General features: G+C 32.3%; 3 protein-coding genes across 4 annotated transcripts in view; 1 reads left to right on the forward strand and 2 right to left on the reverse strand.

Moving 5' to 3' along the window:
• The first annotated feature begins 1843 nt into the window (after window positions 1-1843).
• Window positions 1844-2905, forward strand: LOC108779411 (homologous-pairing protein 2 homolog). Its single transcript, XM_018546843.1, has 3 exons — window positions 1844-1957; window positions 2208-2383; window positions 2456-2905. The coding sequence occupies exons 2-3, from the start codon at window positions 2231-2233 to the stop codon at window positions 2903-2905; spliced, it is 603 nt and encodes a 200-aa protein (XP_018402345.1). The 5' UTR covers window positions 1844-1957; window positions 2208-2230.
• A 1969-nt stretch (window positions 2906-4874) lies between these two features.
• On the reverse strand, window positions 4875-8939 carry LOC108779412 (A disintegrin and metalloproteinase with thrombospondin motifs 1-like). The gene is made up of 13 exons (XM_018546844.1): window positions 8891-8939; window positions 7752-7969; window positions 7554-7643; window positions 7252-7441; window positions 7084-7177; window positions 6824-6953; window positions 6448-6596; window positions 6285-6337; window positions 6057-6183; window positions 5667-5813; window positions 5475-5601; window positions 5244-5351; window positions 4875-5060 (listed from the first exon to the last, which is right to left on the reverse strand). The coding sequence occupies exons 1-13, from the start codon at window positions 8937-8939 to the stop codon at window positions 4875-4877; spliced, it is 1668 nt and encodes a 555-aa protein (XP_018402346.1).
• Window positions 8940-10908: 1969 nt separating this feature from the next.
• Window positions 10909-21297, reverse strand: part of sona (sol narae metalloprotease) — a 67046-nt gene continuing 56657 nt past the window's right edge. Inside the window, exons 11-18 of one of the 2 annotated variants that reach the window (XM_018546845.1) lie at window positions 19985-20040; window positions 17378-17504; window positions 17078-17242; window positions 15411-15537; window positions 15072-15176; window positions 14489-14640; window positions 13341-13753; window positions 10909-11642 (exon numbers count right to left, since the gene is read on the reverse strand). In XM_018546845.1, the coding sequence (XP_018402347.1) occupies window positions 11506-11642; window positions 13341-13753; window positions 14489-14640; window positions 15072-15176; window positions 15411-15537; window positions 17078-17242; window positions 17378-17504; window positions 19985-20040 (1282 nt within the window). In that variant the 3' untranslated portion in view covers window positions 10909-11505. The remainder of the gene's footprint in view (window positions 11643-13340; window positions 13754-14488; window positions 14641-15071; window positions 15177-15410; window positions 15538-17077; window positions 17243-17377; window positions 17505-19984; window positions 20041-21297) is intronic. The other variant, XM_018546846.1, reaches the window with a different exon arrangement.

Here is a 21297-nt window from a genome sequence, read left to right on the forward strand (position 1 = left end):
CGTTTTTTGTATATTTTTGAGAAAGTATTCTGTTCTCTGTTCCCTGTTTCTTTTATTCTGCGTAGCCCTAAAGGTACAATTTCATGCTGATGCTTGACGCTTATTTTTAGCGTCAAAACAGATCACGTGATCAAAATTGATGCTTAACATTCGTCAATTTGTATCACGTGATCTGATTTGACGCTAAAAATAAGCGTCAAGCGTCAGCATGAAATTGTACCTTAAGAGAAAGAGAGATATCTAGATGGCGTTACCGTATGTAATGTCTTAACTTGCGCATGCGCGCTACGATTTTGGCTTCACCAACATCAAAAGTGCCGACAGAGAGTTGCGCTACTGTATACTGTGCCCACACACACATTCTCGCGCTTGCAGTCTACGCATGGAGCCTGCGAGTTGCGGGAAGTTAAAGCTGCCACGCGATTGGATTTCCCCTATTTATTTCCCCTGGATCCACACAGCATGAGCGAATACATACCTAACTATTCTACTAACAAAAAAAGTAATTTTTTTACTGAAAAAATTAAAAAATTTTTGTGTTTAACTCGCCATATCTGAGACAAATATGAATATTTTTATATTGTTTGTGATAAGGCTTAATAAATATTTTTCTTTGAAATTTTAACAGAATAAACTTTAATATGTTTCTCGAAATATACAGCATATATTTCAAAACATTTCATAGCCAAACGCCGAATTTTTCAAAATAATTTTCTCAAATTCGTAGTTTTGTTCATTCGATCACAAAAGTTATCGTATGAATTTTCGATTTGTCAACTTTTACCAGTACTACAATTTTGTTTATTAGTTAAGGAAGTTTTTTGAGGAAAGTTTCAGCTCTTTAAATATTATAGTTGTAAAGTAATAATGATTTATATCTGATTCCAGCCTAACACAATGCTACACATTCTCAGGCCCGTATTCAGAACGCACTTTTATCGATAAAAGAGCGCGCTTTTATCTCTGAAATTCTATAGTATACGTGACGTAAATTATAGCATGTTAGCGCGTTCTGAATAATCCCCCATTGCGCGCCGAACGTGATATTACTACGGTAGTTGATTTGAGTTGCGTTTTAAGTTCGACGAACGTTCGGCGCGCAATGGGGGGGTAACTATTTACGTAGTATATAATATTCACATTTTAACATATCTTATATATCGCTCCAATAACAGCTGAAAGGACTCTCTATTAGCCTGTCTATTCTTGTTATTTGAACCTCTCGAGAGTCTTCTTTAATTGATTTGTTTAATAATGATTTATATCTGATTCCAGCCTAACACAATGCTACACATTCTCAGGCCCGTATTCAGAACGCACTTTTATCGATAAAAGAGCGCGCTTTTATCTCTGAAATTCTATAGTATACGTGACGTAAATTATAGCATGTAGCGCGTTCTGAATACGGGCCTTCATAAGCTATAAGTATCTACGGATGTGCAATTGTTATTAATAAAAAATTATATTTTTATTATAATATTTTTAATATTATTACATTTTAAGAAAATATTTATTTGATTTTATAACATCCTTTTTATTTATATCAAATTTTTTTTGAAAATGTATATTTTTTAGGAAAATAGCATAATTTCACCAACTTTGTATCATCAGGGGATTGATTCTATATCTTGAAATAAGGTGAAAATTGCAAATGTGAGCGAATTTACTAGAACATTTATAATTTCATTGGTCAATACCTAGTAAATTTGCTCACTTTTGAAATTTTCACTTTGTTTCGAGTAGAGTCCTAGATATCAGGACTAGTTTCGAGAGAATCGATCCCCAGAGAGATATCCTCTGGGTATCATATTTGTCATCAAAGAGTTGGTAACACTGACAAGTATTCTGTTGTCAGTAAATATCTAGCGAATGCCGGTTTTTTGCATTTTGATGTGATGTGTGGTTATAAAGTAGCAGACAAATGTATGAAATAAGCCAAATTGACAACAAAATTACAGTAATTTTTCGATATTATTATATATTCTTTACGTATTGTTTGCCAATTTGTAAACAGTACTTCCGATCTTCTGTGTATATATGATTCATGTGTATCTATATGTATGTGTGCGTGCGTGCATGCGTGTTGTTATTTTTTGTAATGTAATCTGTGTTGTAATTAGTTATTTTTAAAATATTGATTTTTTGCGATGTCCTCAATAATTATATTACTATGATATATAAGCGTTGTATACATTGTTATTTTGCAGTTAAGTGAAGGATTACAACAATAATGACTGCGACAGCTGTGTATAATTATATGAAAATGCAAAATAGACCTTACAGCGTGAATGACGTAGTCACGAATTTACACAATGAACACAGTAAAAATGCAGTTCAAAAAGCTATGGATGAATTGGTGACAAATGGAAAATTGTTTGAAAAAGTAATAACAGGTATATAGCTTTAATGAGGGTAGAGAATATTTAAAATATATATGTTCTCATTTTATTCTTAGGTTTATGGCAAACAAAAAATATATTGTATCATGCAAAATTCACAGTATGACACTGATGAGTTAATGAGGATTGACAAGGAATTACAAAGTCATGCTAATGAGATCGAGAGTAAATATCAGGAAGTCGTGAAAGAAGTAAAAGAACAGGAGGCACTTTTAGCTTCTCTAAAGTCAAGTTTGACACTGGAAGATGTTCAAAAAGAAAAGATTACTCTGCAGGAAAATGTAAAACAGTTAACACGTAAATTGGATAACTTGATGGAAAAAAGTGGTTCTGAAAATTTGCAAGAGTCTAAACGAAAGGCACAGGAGAGTCTTGATGAATACTCACATGAATATTTGAAAAGAAAAAAGATATGTGTTGAAATACTAGATTGCATTTTGGAAAATTATCCTGGTAACAAAGAGGAGCTATATGAGGAAATAGGTATAGATTCAGCGACTGTATAATATTTAATAATGAAAAGATCTCAGTTCTCAAAAGTTTTGGAGTTGTAATTATTATACACTATTTATTTGTTGTTTTAGTTTCTTACATGTAAAATCATATTTATATTTAATGAACAAGTGAAATGTTTTGTGTTGAAATGATTAATATATTTATGTATTATATGATTTTATTTACATGTGTGTGAGAAAAGCTGTATATAAGTTTATCGCGCAAAAATCATATATAAAAATATTCATGTTGAATTAAATAGAATTAGTTTAAGTTACTAAATACATGCTGCAATATTATTTAACAATTTTTAATTATAGCAGACAAAACATTTATTTTGTGCATTTCAAAAGTATTATATTTTCTCATAAATATGTATATCAAGCCATCAATACAATTAGTTGTATTTTCAAAGTTACATTAAAATTTATATTTAAGTTGTAGCATAATGAAAGTATTGAACATTTTTAATTTTGACAAATTCAAAATTAATTTTTGATAAAAACTTAATTAGTATTTTTCTTAACTAGAACTTTGGATTGTATTGTTAATAAAAACAATATTAATAAATGAAAGTTTTTGTTTGTCTAACTATATGTAATTAAGAGAGAATAACATGATTATAGTTTTTAATTTTTTGTATGTGAAATATATTATCTATACAGAGTGAAGCATTTGAAACACATTACCTGAATAACTCGCTTGTTTTTAACAATAGAAGGAAAACTATCAAAAGTTGCTGGGTTTTGAGAGGCACATAATGTGATGTTTTGTAGGTGGAGGATTTGCATAAAGGATAAGCAAAGGTCAAATCTGTTTTTTAAATGGAATATGTTTTTTTATTTACATTCTGATAGAGCATTTTAAGACGAAAGTCATTCAAGGTTACGCAATCAAATTAGAATTTAATTTTCTTCAAATTAAAATATTTTCTTCTATGTAGTTTATATTTGCGGAAAAATTTTCAGCCTTAGAAAGAGAGTGGGTACATCTAATAGCATATATAACCATTCACGTTGCTCTCAAATGATCTTTTTATTCATGCACTAGAACGCTCGACTGGGTCAACCAATCGTCGATTGGTTAACCCAAGGTCGGTGTTTTTTTGCTTGAAATCAAAATGTGTCGTGTCGGTATTCACGCCCTACTGTTCCTACTTCTCACTTCGTTGATGTTTGTCGTAGCGCGCGATGCTCGATTCATGGACGACACTACTCCGAAATCATTAAAAGTTTTTACTGTGTCTTTCACTATGTTTAAAAGAATGTTGTTATTAATATTATAAGATACTATTATTCATAATACAACATAATTCATAACCGCAACGATTGTGAAACATGCTTGCTTTCATGCGACTAATATACAGAGAAAAAGAACTGTATAGAATTTTGATGTGATTCTTCATTATTTTTTTGAAAATTGTAAGAGACATTGTAAGAGACAAACAAGTTATTAAATATTAAAATTGTTAAATTTAATATTTTTTAATTATTTTGAGAAAAAATGATTCTTAATTTAAAAACAAATAAATAGTCTTAAAAATAAAAAATTATCTGAAATTTTTCAGATGAATTGTTAGATAAATTTATCTATATCATCTAGATTAATTTAAATGTAATCATCTTTATCTTATTTAAGATAAATCTCCAAATTTTCATTTTATCTTTATCTAGCTAATTTTAAAATCATCTATGCACAACATTGGATTCACTGTAACATAAATTAGAATATTTAAAAAAGAAAGAATATTTATTTGTTTATTATGAAATTTTATCAGAAAATCGAGTAAAAATATCAAAAATTAAGGTTAAATATTAAAGAATCAAATACGATTATAAAATTATTAATAATAAAAGAAGATTAAATGTTTATTTTTATTCGTAAGATAATTTCAATGAATTTTAGATGATATTATTATAGCATTCAAAAAAATATAATTTTAATGATTTGTGATTTTACAATCCTCAAAAACATTCGTATTTATTTTTCTGTGAAGAATCTTTTCTTTATTTTGTCTCTTAGTGATTTTAATAAATTCATCCATGGAATCTTTCTAATTGATTGAAAATTGAATTTCGGTAGGAATTTTTCAAGTAATTTCTTCTTTCCTTTATCCTTTTCTTTAGTTAGTATTCCTTCCAGCACACATTTGCCATTCAGACAGATCTAGAAAGGTATTAGATAATAAATATTTTATAATTAATTCATTTAATAATAATAATATCTGTAATTATGATTTCTACAACAAAAATATTTCTTACAATCTTCTTTTTACAATACTAACAATAATAGCTGTTTTTTAAAGAAATTGAGTATATAAAATAAAATGAAAACGATAACAAAACTCACCAAACCGTCCCCACAAGAAGAACCTTCCGCTGCTGGCGCGGTCGCTCTACAGTAGCCCTGAATTCCAGGATATTCACAGTCCAAGCGAGTACAGGCTGTGGCGTCTTTCTATATAAAAAAATAAATAAATACCTATACATTATAAATGCTTTAAAAATTTTTTCAAAGATTTAATTTTTTATTTTTTATATATACTAAAATTATATATTATATATGTCAGCTTTAACTTACATTACACGCCGCTGTTCCGAAGACTTTGTTACATTGATCATCGAGGGACAGCAAAGTCCCGGGCAAAATACGTGTTACAGGTTCACCCATCACGGGCTCGTTGTAAAGGCATTTCGCTCTATCCTCGCTAAAATAATTCTCAAGTTAATATCTTTAATTTAAAAAAAACTGCTACGTTTGCACGATATGTACTTGATGAAATTATAGAAGGCGTCTATACTACACGGGGACCATTCGAAGCCATTCTCTTGTAACATTAGTCCGCTGGTCATGATGAAACCATCATGAGCATGACAATCTCCGGCGCCTTTTGGATTGCCGTCATGACGTGCCCCTATTCTGCAATGTAAAAAATCTTTTTATTATCAAACGTCCAAATTCATTAATAATTGAATGACTAAATTTGTACGGAGAGAAATATATTTTTTTTTTATTTCTTACATCCCAAATATTTTTCTCGCATAGATCGCGTAGAATCAAATCTTTTTTGACCAAAAAGTATAAATATAATTTTTTACGAATTTCTTCCTACGGTGATTGAAGAAAAACTATACAAAATGCACGCAAATATATTTAACTTACAGATGACCGACTTCATGAGCCGTTACCATGATACCGGAAAATCCACCGTTATCTTCAATGATTCCTACGGCTTCGGATGATTGTTTCGTTGCGTTTCTGTCGCATGCACCAGCTACGTACGCGTAACCTGCAGTCGAAAATTTATCATTTATTTCATATTTTTGCAGATGGAATTGCAGTACATGGAAAAGAGCGCATTTACCATACATGTTATCTTGGCAGACTTACCCAAAGTCGATGGGTCGCAAAAGTCATCGGTAAGCATATTGCACATATCTAGACTGAAATTATATTGGATTGTATCACTTTTTTTTTGTCCATGTGTGTTGTGTTTTTTAAGTGATTTAAAAATTAAGCAAACTGAAACGTATGGGAATTATCGGATACTTACTTTGTCATAGCAATCGCTAAGTCGTAAAAATCTGGTGGGAATCTATTCTCGCGATAGAAATAATCTGCCATGCTACGTAGAGCACGATCTGCATCTAGGGATGAAACTTCGAAGCGATTGTTTTCTAAATACGGAGTTGCATCTTTGTCCTGAGACATAATGAAATATTACGTAAAAATAATTCCAAAAATGTATAGTAAATATATGTTAAATACGTTATAAATATTATTAACTCAGAAATTGTTATCTTATTCTTGTAAATTTTGATGTAAAATAACCAGGAGATATTTATATATTCTCTAATGTGATATACACACGTGTGTATTTGAATGTAATAAAGAATTTAAATGTATTTGAATATTAGGCTAAAACTTACAACGCTTATGATTATTCCTGCAATATTAAATCGAATTTTCGGCGTAGTTAGCAAACGATATCTCAAATCGACTCCGTTCCAAAATGAGACAAGGTATCTTATGGCCTGCTCGACATTTCCGCCAACTAATCTGCAATAAACATAAAAATGAATACTTTATTTTAAAAAATAGTAATATTATATATTAATTTATTATAAATAATTTTATGATTATTTGTTATACGTATATTATTATAATTATCATTATATGCTTCACTTACTGATATATACTGTAGTCGGCTACTACTAAAAATTCTGGATAAATGATGTCCGGGACATTGCGTTTCTCTTTCTGGTCCTCAGGATCTGTAATTTCTGAAGAACCACAAGAGCACAATATTTAATGAGACACTATGCGAAATTTTTATGTGAGTATTTAAATAGCTTACTAAAATCTTTGTATTGGTCTGATGAAGGCATCTTATACACTACATGATGATGCGTGTAAGCAAAGCCATCGTCGTTCGTCACGTTCTTCTTATGAAGCGGCTCAAAAAGTTTGCGTCCTCCGTAAAGAACACTATCCAAGATTCGTCGTGGCAGAGATTTGATGACGTATGTATTATTAAGCACTCCGTTCTACAGAAAGAAGAGCGTTATTGATTTTGTATGTATTTAAAAAAAAAGGAAAAAGTTATTATATTTGATTTCGACAGTAACTTAACGATACAAATGCAATTAGAATCTTCACCAAATGTATTTGACCGTCCGGAGTAGGAGTTAGCAAAACTGAACTCGAAGTGCGTACGTCTTGAAGAACAATATCTACAGAATCCATAGCCTACGATGAGAAGATAATAAAGGAAGAAATTTTTTCGTATATCCATCTCACATATAGTATCTTTTTTTACTATTTTAAAGATATAAAATTTGAAAGGCACATACGTACCTTGGGTACTTGCTTGTATTGCAATCCTTCGCGTGCTTCTGGATTAGATGAAACAGTCCACACAGGTGTATTCTTATTAGCGAGGATTCCTTCCGTGGGATTCAAATACAATTTGACGTCGTCGTTGAAGACCTTTATCTTGAGTTCGTTTATATCTTCTTTCATTTTATCATCCTTCGACTTGCGATGCAATACGGGCACTACTTCGTATTCAGGTACTGAAAGTTAATATAAAGTGAGAATATACAAGCTAATGCAAATTTAATGCTATTATTTGGTAATGTGCTACAATCGTAATTATAATACACTTCTCAATAAAATTAAAGGATCACTTGTTCCACTATGCAAAAATAGGCAAACTTTGAGATAGAATAACTTCGTGAAGAATCATCGTATCGAGATGTTTAAAAAAGCATTTTAAAGCTTGAAATCTTTACTTTTCAGACCTGTACTTCAAAAAACGGTCTTATTGATATTTTGTGAAGTTGCACAATCATAAATAAAAGTGTGTCAAACCTAAACATTTTTTACAAAATTTGCCAAGTTCCACGGAACCAAGTAAAAATTATGCACAAATGCGGTTTACAGCTTTCGAAAGAGTGAATCTTTACCTTCAATTTGCTTTTTTGTTGAGCTCTGTACGATTTTTTTTCACCTAGTTATTTAACGTTTAAATAAAAATGGCCTTTTTACTTCACGAAATGAGTAAAACCGTTTTTTTAAGTACAGGTCTGAAAAGTAGAAATTTCAAGCTTTAAAATGCTTTTTTAAACATCTCGATACGATGATTTTTCACGAAGTTATTCTATCTCAAAGTTTGCCTATTTTTGCAGAGTGGAACAAGTGATTCTTTAATTTTGTTGAGAAGTGTATTATTAATTATTAGTGATCTAAAAAAATTGTATAAATATTAAATTAGGGTATATGACAGCAATATACGCTGTATTTATGGCGTGAGGCTTACAGCCTTAACTTTATATTGAAAGATCAATTAAATCTTCGAAAGCGAACATTTAAATATTTTAGTTTAATTATCGATAGTATTAACATATTATTGTTTAAAATTGTATAATTTATAAGAAAAAATATATCATAAAAATAAAAGAATCTTTCTGAAAGAAAGAAATCCTGTCACTTACCAAGATGGTGCGGTTTGTGAAAAACGGACATCACTTCATTCGGCGTCATGTACTCGTGAAGCTGAAAATAGTCCTTTTTCTAACATTCTATAGCTCCGAAATTTTTATTTTTATATGGACCAAACGATAACTGAATTACGCATTTGTACTTATATAAATGTTACCTGCTTGCATCGTGAAAACGGTGTTCCAGCCAGGCATAATAAAAATATCGCACGAAACATTCTTTATAGTACCTTCGCGAAAGATGATCTTCAAGTTTCTTGTAATTTCACCGAAACAAAATAAATTGTTCGGCATCAAATAATATGGATTGCAAACTTCGATTTCGCTCGCGTGCCTCAATATTCGTGAATGTCCCGATCTTCCGACAAAAAAGCCTGTAGCCCGAATACAAGAAAGGGCTATTTCACGCCCCGTATAAATTAGCTGGTCGATATTTGATCTATATGCTCACGATTAAACGGTAAAACACTTGTACATATAATGTATGATTTGCGTGCGAACACAGTAATGTAGAAAGAATTATACAAATTCATAATTCTTGTGTGTGACAGACAACATACGAAAACCTGACCCCGCGTGAATTAAATATTTTGCCAATGATCAAATTGAGGGATTGTTGTATTTTTTGTTCAAATTGTGTTTGCATTTTTCAATAAAAAAAAATATATTATACTTAAACCATTTTATATAGACAAAAATTTATAAGGAAGGACAATAAAAAATAAAAAGATAAAAACAAAGGAAGTCGAATTAATTAATAGAATAGAGAGAATTATAAATTAATTGATTAATTAATTAAATAGAATCGTTAAGGCGCTTGAAGAATAAACAGTCATAGGAATTTAGAAATACCAATTTATGGTAAACACTTTTATCTGCAAAAACTATTAATAATCGTATAATTCTCTTGAGAAAAAGAAAGAAAAGAAACAGAAGAAAAAGAGAATACACTAATTACGCCAAGACATCGTTAAGTCGAAACGTTGATCTACATCTAATTTATGTATGTGCTTGTCCAAGGCGCGAGAAGTCTTATACAAATAATAATTCTTTCCCGAAAGACACTTTCCTGAATTCTTCCAGCTCTGGTCGATTGACATTCAAAGTATCTTTTAGATCTGTTCGATGTCAAACAAATCATTTATCACGTACTTATAAACTTCGATATGCATCCATGATGTTCGGGATACATTTACGTATAACATTTAATTGCAAAGCCGTGCCAATTGCACATTTAACAAACGCTAAATAAAAAATATTATGTGCATATTAATAATGGCACGTTACGAGACGCAGCGGCGAAGTTTGCTCTTGTCAGCATCAATCAATCATCTGTATAACTACCTCGTTGCCATTGAAATTTTTCAAGAATTATATTATTTGATTTCTGACACAAATCATTTTTGTGTTTCTCCAGAATCGCTACTTTACTTCAGCTCCTTTATATAATCTTTTTAATAAAATTCTAATAAAGAGTAACCTCATAAGTATAGTTTCTTTCTATGCCTTTAATAATTGTACACATTCGAAAAAAATCCAGATTTAAATTATATTCTTTTATGTATCTGTTTTTCAGATTTTAATGTGATTTTTAACATAAATACTATCATTAACTTTAGTTAATTAAATAAATAAATATTCGTAATATATTTTTTATTTAAATTTTTTAATCTACTCTTTTTTTAAATTAGACTAATATACAGAATGATATAAAAGTTTCCTTTCTGAAATATCCTAGGCTTTCACAAATATTTTATATTATTCGAATTATATAATTATGTAATTATAACTTATGTGCAAAATTTTTTTATTTAGTCTTTTTTAATCTTCTTTTCTTTCAAATTAAACTGTATGAAAGATACAGAATGATATAAAGGTTTCCTTTCTCTAAAATATATCTCAGACTTCTTCAAATATTTTATATCTCTATATAATTTACAAATATAATCATATAACTTATATCTTATATACATATAGGTAGGAGAAGAAGGAAAGATGTTTTAATTATTCCTATTTATTTATTGTTTTGCGCTATACAATTTCCGTAATTTCCGAATGGCTTTATACTCGCGCGCATTTTTACGCTTGCGAAAAATATACGCACGACGCACCTGTGCCTGTGTAACGAGTCTTTCGCGAGATCGCTTCTTATTAAATAAATATAAACGCAGCCGAAATCTCAATCGTACCCTCCGATTGACAGTCGCTCCTTTTTAAAGATTCACTACATCGCTCGGTACAATCTTAGTACCGAAAAAATTGGTACTGCAAAAATTACGTCTGAGGAAGTATGCAAAACACGCAGCTACTACTTTAAGAGTCAAATATGATTATCGCGAACGAGGAACCGCACGAGAATCTAACGTAGATTTTTTCGTCTATCCGCGAGAAAGAGAAAGAGAAACAATTGACGAAACGGGGGGCGAAAGATCTTTCCCGAGCTCCTTCCAATCGATGCGGTGCTTTTCCGAATGCTGCGTTATGACGGCGAGAAGCGATAGAGCGCTTAATAAAATCATCATCCGTGGCGGGCGTCTAAGCACGACGTCTTCGAGTAAACGAATTGATTTTCCTTTTTCATTCTTATTTTTTGTCCATAGTGTCATTATTTAGTCAGCACAGATCGTCTTCAGGGACGCGCAGCAGCGACTCTTCACAGATTGTAGATGGCACAGCCATGTTCTTAGCCTGTCAATCAGCTCCGCGCAATCTGACCCCACGTCCGTGCATTCACCGGCCTCGGTTCCTAGAAGCAAGACGAAAGAATTGATGTACGAAACGTAAATTTAATTTGGTATATACATAGCGCTTGATTAGAAGTTCATGTGGGTCAGTTTACAGAATGCATATCAGCCTGAAATAGAATTAAGTAGTGTGACAAAAAAATATTAGTTATCCATGGAAACTGCAATACACTTATCGTCGGATTTACGTCCACGCAGATTTTATTATGTACATAGAAGTATTATACATCGAAGATATAAGATACGTTTCATTTCTATCGAATCAACATTAGAATTTTCATTTATAACTCATTTAAATATTAATCCGATAGGAGATATTTACAAAATATATATAAAAAAGACAAACTGTTAAAGCTCTGAGTTAATTTAATCAATATTATTACATTTCCATGAAATTGAAGAGAATTTTCGATAATCGGTATTAAGTACCTTTATTGATTTATGAGATTGGTTGCATGCAGGGTTGGGTAAGTTAATGTTTTTTTTGAACTGAATAAAGTTAAAGTTAATGGCTTTACAAAATTAATAAAGTTAAGTTAAAAGTTGAAGGAATAAAAAATTAACTTAACGTAAGTTACGTCAATATTGAATTAACTCAAATTGAAAAAAAAAGTTAATTTCGAAACAAATTATTTTTTAGATCAAAATGTCCTAATTTTTCTTAAAATGAGATTAAATAACTACAATATAGATTATTAGGTTTACTTTTTAATAAGTCTTAAGCCATAAGAAATTGATCAATTAAATTCGAATACGAGAAGAATATTTGATTGTAATTAGGCAATTTCTTATGACTTAAGGTTTAAAACACTTATTGTAGATCCGGACTAAGGTTTACGACATAAGGCATAACCGCATAAGCCAATTAGAGGGCTGTATTAGCATCTTAAGAAATTACTTAAGATGATCTTAAAATATGAACAGAATATACGCTGTTAGGACGGAATCCATAGATGTTACTCAAGATTCGAGATAGTATTAAACTAGTGTATGAACCAATCAGAGAGCTGTATTAGTATCTTAAAGCACCTTGAGATTTAGACTATGTTCGGACTATGGATTCCGCCTTAGTCTTATTATATCTTATTATTTTTCTAAGATATTTAAAAGAGATAAAAAAATTTTTTAACTTAAAAAAAAGTTAAAAAGTTAACGTTTAAAAGTAATTTAGTTAAGTTAAAATTTAATGCATTTAAAATTAACTAAGTTAAGTTAAAAGTTATTAACTTTTTTTTAACTTTTAACGTTTTAACTAGTTACTACCCAATCCTGGTTGCATGTGATGAAAATTCAGTTTATGATACTTTTCATATTTTCATTAGTAACAACAGAAGAAACATAAACAGAGAAGATACACATGTATGTACATTATACAAAATAATAAAATATTAAGTATCGGCAAATATTATCAGAGTACTGATAAAACGACAGTAGATATATATATACATATATATATAGAGAGAGAGAGGCACGTATCAAGACCAATGTCTCTCAAAAAATTTTTCGCAGGCAGAATTGCTGCTGGAGAAGATGACGCAGAAATAGAAAAGACACAGAGATCGTCGGATTCCAAGAATCTGTCACATTAACGGCAAGAGACGATCATGCAATATGAATGACTTGTCTTGTGAAAGTCGAAAGAAAGGTAGAAAAAAGAATGAAAAACAAGTGGTACAAGATTTAGTTCAGAATTCTCTTACCGCGGCCGTCATTTCGAAGGCCGTTCTGATATCCTTTGGTCGTCGTAGAAAACGATACCACCGTATTCTTATACTTGAAAGGACTAACTTTTGGACCGTAAGTGACCTTCGGAGTGGTACTGACGGTGTAATACAAGTTGAAAAAATTGTTCCTTCTAGTGGTGGTGCTGATGCCGCCACCAATACCGCTGTTATTATAGTTACTGCTATTATTATTATTATTGTATCTAGTCTTGTATTGATCGGTGTATAAGTTATTGATAATTGTCCGCGTATATTTTGACATTGTCGTTGCGAACAGATTTGTGACGTGTTTGTAGGGAAAAGTCGACGTCCTTATCGTCGTCGTCGTTGTCGGTGTCGACGCGGTTACGGTCGATAATGGTATGCTCTGTGTTGCTTCCCATGGATACCTGTGTAGCATATTATCATGGCGTTACTACATATGGTGTTGCACTTGCGTATGTTTGCACACTCAAAAAAGTGATCTTACAATTGTAGCGAAAATTATAATATCTAGCTAAAATAGATAAATTTCTAGCAAGTACTGCGACATTGAATCTGTTTTGCATCTAATCATATAGATGACAGAGATAGAATTTAGATTTGTGCTATCAATTCTATGCATATGATACAAAATTTTCTATAAAAAACAGCGATAATTTTAGCTGGAGCAGCAAAATATTTTTTTGCGTACACTGTATTTTACGACGGCGACTATATTTCTACGACTATATTCTTCTTTGACGGTGTCAATTAATTGAAATTGATTAACAGTCGGTTAAGTACGTTGATTCACACTTTATTCTTAAATTGAAGTTACAATATGCTAAAATTCATGAGTAGGTTACCTAGAAATACACTTGTCAATACTATTTGATAAATATCGCTGATGCTGTATATAACTTCCCACCCATCCCCCCACCTACAATTCCCAATTCCGAAATTTAAAAAAGTTTTTCAGTAATTTGTGAGATTTAAAGATACATTTTTTTATATCTTTAAATTACTATATGTAAAAATGTTGTACTTCTTAAATAATAAATTTTCTTCATCGTTTTTCGTGGCATTCAAAAATTAAAAGTTACGTGCGAGTTTTGTTGCACGCGTTACAAAACGAAGAGTCGCTCGAGTTGTCAGATCATTACCTGTAATCTGTGTTGTTGTAATGAGCGAATATCGGTCGGGTGTGTATCGCAGAATTGAATATGCTGTCTCGGCGTACATACGTCGGAATATTCTGCGTATAATCCGGAATTATGTTCTCGTGCTCCGCGACGCACTTCCCGTTCAGGCAGTACTGGAAATCAACGTCAAAACGATCAAGCGATTAAACAACTGTGCAAAGTGTACATCTCGAGAAGATATATGTCGAATATTGTTATCTCGGCGCTGTTATGTAAAATTACATGATATTAGCATCGTGTTGTCGGCACTAGCCAAGATTTATGAGGTCACTTCGTCTAATGTAATTACACGTTACAATTGCGACAGACGTGTCGCGGAAGCTATACCATGGCTCATAGTGTCATGCAAACTGCATTATGTATACATTAATGGAAATATCGTGTATGCCGAGAGAGAGAGAGAGAAAGAGAGATATTTTTCTTACAAACGGATAATAAGGCAATTGTTATGTAAAATATAATGGCATTTACTTGCTTACTTATAGTTACGAGTAAATTCCAGCACTGTGTAATTATAAAGCATGTAAGCGCTCTCTCGTTTTACCTGACCATCCCCGCACGGCGAACCTTCCGCTGCTGGGCGATACGCGACGCAGTATCCGGATCCGGCGTCGAAACAGAATAGCTGAGCGCAAACTCGATCGTCTTTCTAAATATACGAAATATAAACAGTTGAAAACATAAAAATAAATAAATAGAATAAATAGATGTGAATCAGTGAGAATCATGCGATACATGTAACATTTTGCATAAGAATAATCTTGGATCCAACTCTATCACGGTTTGATATTCTATATAAAGCTCTATTAAAGTAAAAAAGACTTTAGAAATTATCGAACCTAATTACGCACAGTTTTCGTGTTACAAAGACTGCAATACGTACGAAACAAGCGCTTGTTCCACGATCTTTCCGACATTGAGCATCTAAGGATAGGAGTTTACCCGGAAGAACTCTTGGCAGCGCCTCGTCTTCGTGAGGCGCATTGTATAAGCAAGTCGCTGTATCACCACTAAAAATAAAAGCGGTAGCGCTTAGATTTAGTAATTTCTATTTACTTTTAATTCCAAGAACAGCGTATTTCGTATTTCGGGGATCCTAAAGTAGTCTGTATTACCGACTAAATCGTATAATTTTTGTATCGTAAATACTTTTTTTGTCATTCACAGATTCGAAAATCCTTTTACAGAATTAAAGTATACGCATTAATACATGCCTGTGAGGTAGAATTTATGCTGAAAACGATAAAAAATTTCAAAATTGAGTTCTTTACCATTTTTTAGTCCAATATGGCGCTCCAGAGCTGTCACGTCGTTGCACGTCGTAACAACATTTGTTTTATATAAAAGCTGCGTAATCTGTACTTAAGAAATAGTAGTCCACAGGCATGTAGTTTGCATGAAGAAACAGCGTGGAGTTCTTAAAATTAGATTTAGTTGTCTAATTAAAACATAATTACAATACAAAAATCTACGTATACGTGTGGCGTGCGTGAGTAAGGTATTGATGTAGTGATATGTCAATAACACGTAATCGTCTGTGTGTAAGTGCTATTTCCAATATGATTAATTGTCTTTAGGATCCCCTTTTGATTATTTATTTATACATAGTAAATTGCTTTGTAAAATATAGGAACTATATAGACACACTAATGCATATCGTGTCAAAAATTTAGGGTTACCAACCCAAGGCCTCAGAAAAAGAGTATATTGGTTGCCAAAAAGAGTATATTTTCCAAAAGAAAAAAAAAAAGGGAAATGGAGAAGAAGGTTTTCTCTATTGATTGCCGGTAGATATTCAATAAAATGACATGTGTGCAATGTAACTTCCAAATATATGTTGATATAATAAAAGTAATATTTGTTTGCGTTTTAGTAACTACATTTATACATATAACATTATTAAAATTGGACAATTAAAATTAATTCAAATTAGAAAAAAAACTCAATCTTTTATGTAACAACCATATATGTACAGTCTTCAGGTGTCACGAACCAATTAGAGGGCTGCATTCGCGTCTTAAGACATTGACTGCGTTGAGCAGAAAAAGCAGTTTTGCAACTGTTGTAAAATTCTTGAATATGATATTGGCTTATACATTTAGATCTAATGAGGAAGTAAGGGCAAGACCAATCATATTCAAGAATTTTGCAACAGTTACAAAGCTGCCTTCTCTGCTGAACACAGCCATTACTTAAGACAGTCTTCAAATAAGAACTGACTATATGAATACCTAACACAACCTAGTACATACCAAGCATAACTTCGTATAAATTTATAAATATTAAATAATAATTTTTTAAATTTTGTCTCATTTTAAAAAAAAAAGTACAATAAGTGAAAAGTAAGAGTACACTGTTTTCCGACCTCGAAAAGAGTATGTACATGTATTCTTTAAAGAGTACGGTTGGTAACCCCCTAGTCAAAATCAATTTAAAAAATTAAAAAATTATTGTAAAAGTAATAATATATATAACACAAATTCTCTCTCGTATGTTTTCCAATAACAAATCAGAGTTTACGTTCTAAAAGTCGACATACAGTTTACCTACTTTAGAAAATGATGAAAGGAAGACACGCTGCAGTGGGACCATTTGAAGCCCTTCTCGGTGTGCCTAAGATCGCTCATGATATATCCGTCTTCCCATCGACATTTTTCTGCTCCTGGTCCACCCAGGTAGCTAGGCGGTGGTGAACCGTCGTGAACGGCACCCAATCTACGATTCACATAAAATGTAAAAGTTTTATACTTTTAGTATCAATCGCTTTCCATTTCAGGTGAAAGAAGGGAGATATACGCAGATAACGATAGATAAAGGTGAGAAGAAGCGAAAGAATTGATTTATACTTACAGGTGGCCGACCTCGTGCGCAGCGACGATAATGCCGCTGAATCCGCCGGTATCTTCGATGATAGCGACCGAGTTCACCTTCTCGAGGCGCTTATTCACGACGCACGCCCCGCCGACGTACGCGAATCCTGTGCAGAGGAGACTCTTTAGCATGCCTTGTGTTTGCGTTTTTTTGGCTTAGGTGCATACATCGAACGGTATAGTATTACTTTATTATTACTAGAATCCTATTCGGTATTAACGCAAGCTGTCTCGTTAAATTAGCGACGGAAGCATGTCTTCATCGTAAACGTTCGTTAATGCTAATTATTATATTTTTAAATCTCGGGATCTTAACTTTTAGGCAGGGCTGGGCATGTATTTAAAATACTTTTATTTGAAATCAGTATTACGATTGTATCATATTTTTCATGTATTCATATTTTGTATTTCAGCGGTGTACATGAAACTATTCTGCATTTTATACTTTATGAAAGTATATAAAAGTATTTTACATTTTGTATTTCACACAGTATTAATAATAAAAGATTGAAAGTATTTTGTATTTTGATGATTAATGTTATTATTTAAATTATGAAATACATAAAGCTTTCAACCTTTCAATTTTAAATACAAAATATGTAATACTTTCATGCACGCCACTAAAATATGAAATATAAAATCTACTTTTATTGCGAAAACTGTGTTTTAAATAAAAGTATTTTAAATACATGCCCAGCCCTGCCTTTAGGGACACGTTGTAGATTCGTCAAGTATACGATTGCTCTCATCCGTAATTTAATGTTCAACGTAGCTTTAATATTTACGTTTGCGTTTACGGTGAAGAAACATGCGTTGTTAATATACCATAGACAGTGCTAATATCTCGCGCTTTCGCCTTATGAGGATTATTATTAATTTATTATTATTAATTCGTTTATGGGTAAATGTTAAAAACTATAATAGTTATGTCGATATATATATGCGGCATGCATCCGGCGTTAATTCGTCGCCCAATGGTTATAACGAGAGAGTTAGCCGAAGATATACTGCATGGTTTACGTTCGAAATGTCTGCGAATTAGCCGATCGATAGACCGGATAGTCATCGCCTTTTCTTCCCCCGATTCAATATCGATCGATTACGAAAAAGTAGGCACATCTCTCTTTAGCGTTGTTCTCTTTAGTAATTTCAGAGACTTACCAAAGACCACGATCCATGACAGTGTAATGCAGCCAAAGGTATACAAGAGTCATAAATTATTACTCAGGAGAGATACAGAACAAAGAGCGCAGGTGATATAAAAAGAAACAAAAGAGAATAAAGACGAGAGAGAAATTAAATTTTGAGCGACTGTTTCTTTTGTGTTTTTCGTTCAAAAAAAATATACGAGCGAGATACGTGTATTACGGAAATTGCAATGATATTCAATATATGAAAGACCGTGAAACAACAGTATGTACATACATAAAATGCGGAAACTGTAATAATTCTGTAGATACAGTGACGGATCCATTATATATATAATAGAATTGTCGCTACCCAAGAAACACATAAAAATCAACAAAAAATCAAGATGACGTCAAGTTGAAGTATCAATTATTTTGGTACTTCAATAAACTTATAATCAATAAACAGTCAAATCTCGTAATAAAAAAATCATTTTGACTTTCTCTTAACTTGGTGTAGTGTTTCTTAGATTTTGTTACATTTTGCATTTGTGCTTTTTGTTTGTCAACGATATTGTATGAAAAAACAAGATAATCAATAGGCTCAAATGAATAAATCCAAAGCAATAAGTAAAATGCCAGTATGAGTCAACACGTGTTAGGGTGTGCTTTTAATACAATTTATTCGAAATGAATAGTACTAGAATAGAAATATTCATTATTGTATGATTCGTTCGATCGGGATGCGCCAAAATTGTCTCGATCCGCCACTGTATAGAACTGAAACCTAACATAGACTATGTTTTCACCGAGGGTTAGAGTTGGGTTAGTGTACAAGAACCGACCAACCACAGGCGAGTATTCCCATCTTACAGTCAAATGAGAGAGGAATGCTCGACTGCGGTTGGTCGGTTTTTGAACTCTGACCCAACTCTAATCCTCAGTGGAAACTTAATCATATATATGCAAAATAGAAATAAACACATATAGAAGTAGATTTTAAGCAATTGTGCAAGGGAACAGCAGAGTTCGAAAAAGGTAATTGCTTGATTTGCTCATGACGCGCGCATGAAGTCATTACGTAAGAAAAGAAGAATATAAATATAAGGCATTAGAAGTAAAGTATATATGATATCGATACAAATAAAATTGATACACATAGCAAGTAAAGTATGTAACAGAAAGTTCGCTTTGAGTAACTTCTACGATTGCCTTCCAAGTCTCGAAAAATTAAAATCAGTGTAAATAGAATATTTGAAAGTTTCTATTTCAATTTCTTGATTTTCAACAAAATTTATTAGATTTCCTTTATTTATCTGTACTTGCGTTTTGCGCTAAATATGAAAATTGGAAATCTGGAGATTGAAACTTTACAAGGCAGTGCGTAATGTGCAAGACTTAAAGTTGAAAGAGCTAAAAAATAACGATTTCTCTCTTCGTTCGAAAAAAAAAAAACATACCTGCGGTTCCTCTATTGCACACATCATTCGCGTATTGCCTCCTGCACATATCTAATCTGCAATGCAATAACAAAAAGACTCTTTATCATGTAGATTTACATACTCGGTGATATTTTTAACCTGGTCACGGGACAGATAATATTCGGATGGTGAAATTTCGACACTGTTCGTATTAATCGTTTTACAATACTGCACAATAGTATAGAAAAAAAAAAACACGTGAGAGAATAGAATCGTCGTTTAAACGAGTTTGAAACGATTCGATTTGTGTTGTGGTTCGCTAGATTTCTCTCGGGTTGGAACACAAATGATAATCATCCTCTCGAGAAACTGTAACCGCCAAATATAAAACACACTACCCTGCAGTTTGAGAGAAAGTTCCGTGATGTCCTTGCGATAGTCGGTAAATGCGGATTTGCGTGTGGTCGAAAGCAAACACCCACGAAGCGAACGTCGCAAAAAGACCAGAGTATCTATCATGGACCTTCTACAATAAACCATAAGTCATAAATCGGAAGTAAGAAACTAAAAATTGACGACTGTGAGTGGTCCATTTCTAGCTTATGACTTATGATTTGTGACTTACGGCTTATTGCAGAAGGCCCATCATGGAACAAAGTCGGAATGGATTCCGATCGGAATTGTTCAGTTATTTCCTAGATTTCTATTGTGCTTTATTTTTTTTTTTTTTTTTTTTTTTTTAGGAAAAACGGAATAATTCCGATCGGAATCCATTCCAACTTTGTTCCATGATAGGTACCCAGGATTCGTAACCGGCACAATTTTGGCATAGTCGAATTTCGATACTTAAGACACGTAAAAGTAATCTTTTGTAACGTAGCCAAAATTATGTCAATTTTAATCCCCTTATTAGAAAATCTCTGTAAACACAACAAATAATTTTAAAACAAGAAACGCGCTCTGTCCTCGAGGCGTCAACCTTGGAGAACGTAAAACGTGTTGCGGAAGCGCACGTGTAGCCATAATGTGTGAAATATTAAACAAAAAATAAATAAATAAGTAAAAGCATAAAACCGGGTCGAACGCGTTTGGGGTGTACGAATCAATGCCCGCCTATTAAACGGTGATCGGATTCCATTAATCATACGCGATTGCGAGCTGGCATTTCGATTATAAGCGCGACAGACGTCACAGGTCCGATTTATTGTACAAGATTTCACGTTCAAATGGCGCACTCTTTCGTAACTGAAAGAGGAATTCCTCTAACAAACCGTAAACTAATAAATCACGTAGATCTGCGTAAATGAAGACTTAATGAGCATGCATTGTTGCCCCGTTCGTTTTATTAATTC

This window comes from Cyphomyrmex costatus, unplaced genomic scaffold (assembly GCF_001594065.2).
Source record: "Cyphomyrmex costatus isolate MS0001 unplaced genomic scaffold, Ccosl1.0 scaffold590, whole genome shotgun sequence".
Taxonomy (NCBI): domain Eukaryota; kingdom Metazoa; phylum Arthropoda; class Insecta; order Hymenoptera; family Formicidae; genus Cyphomyrmex; species Cyphomyrmex costatus.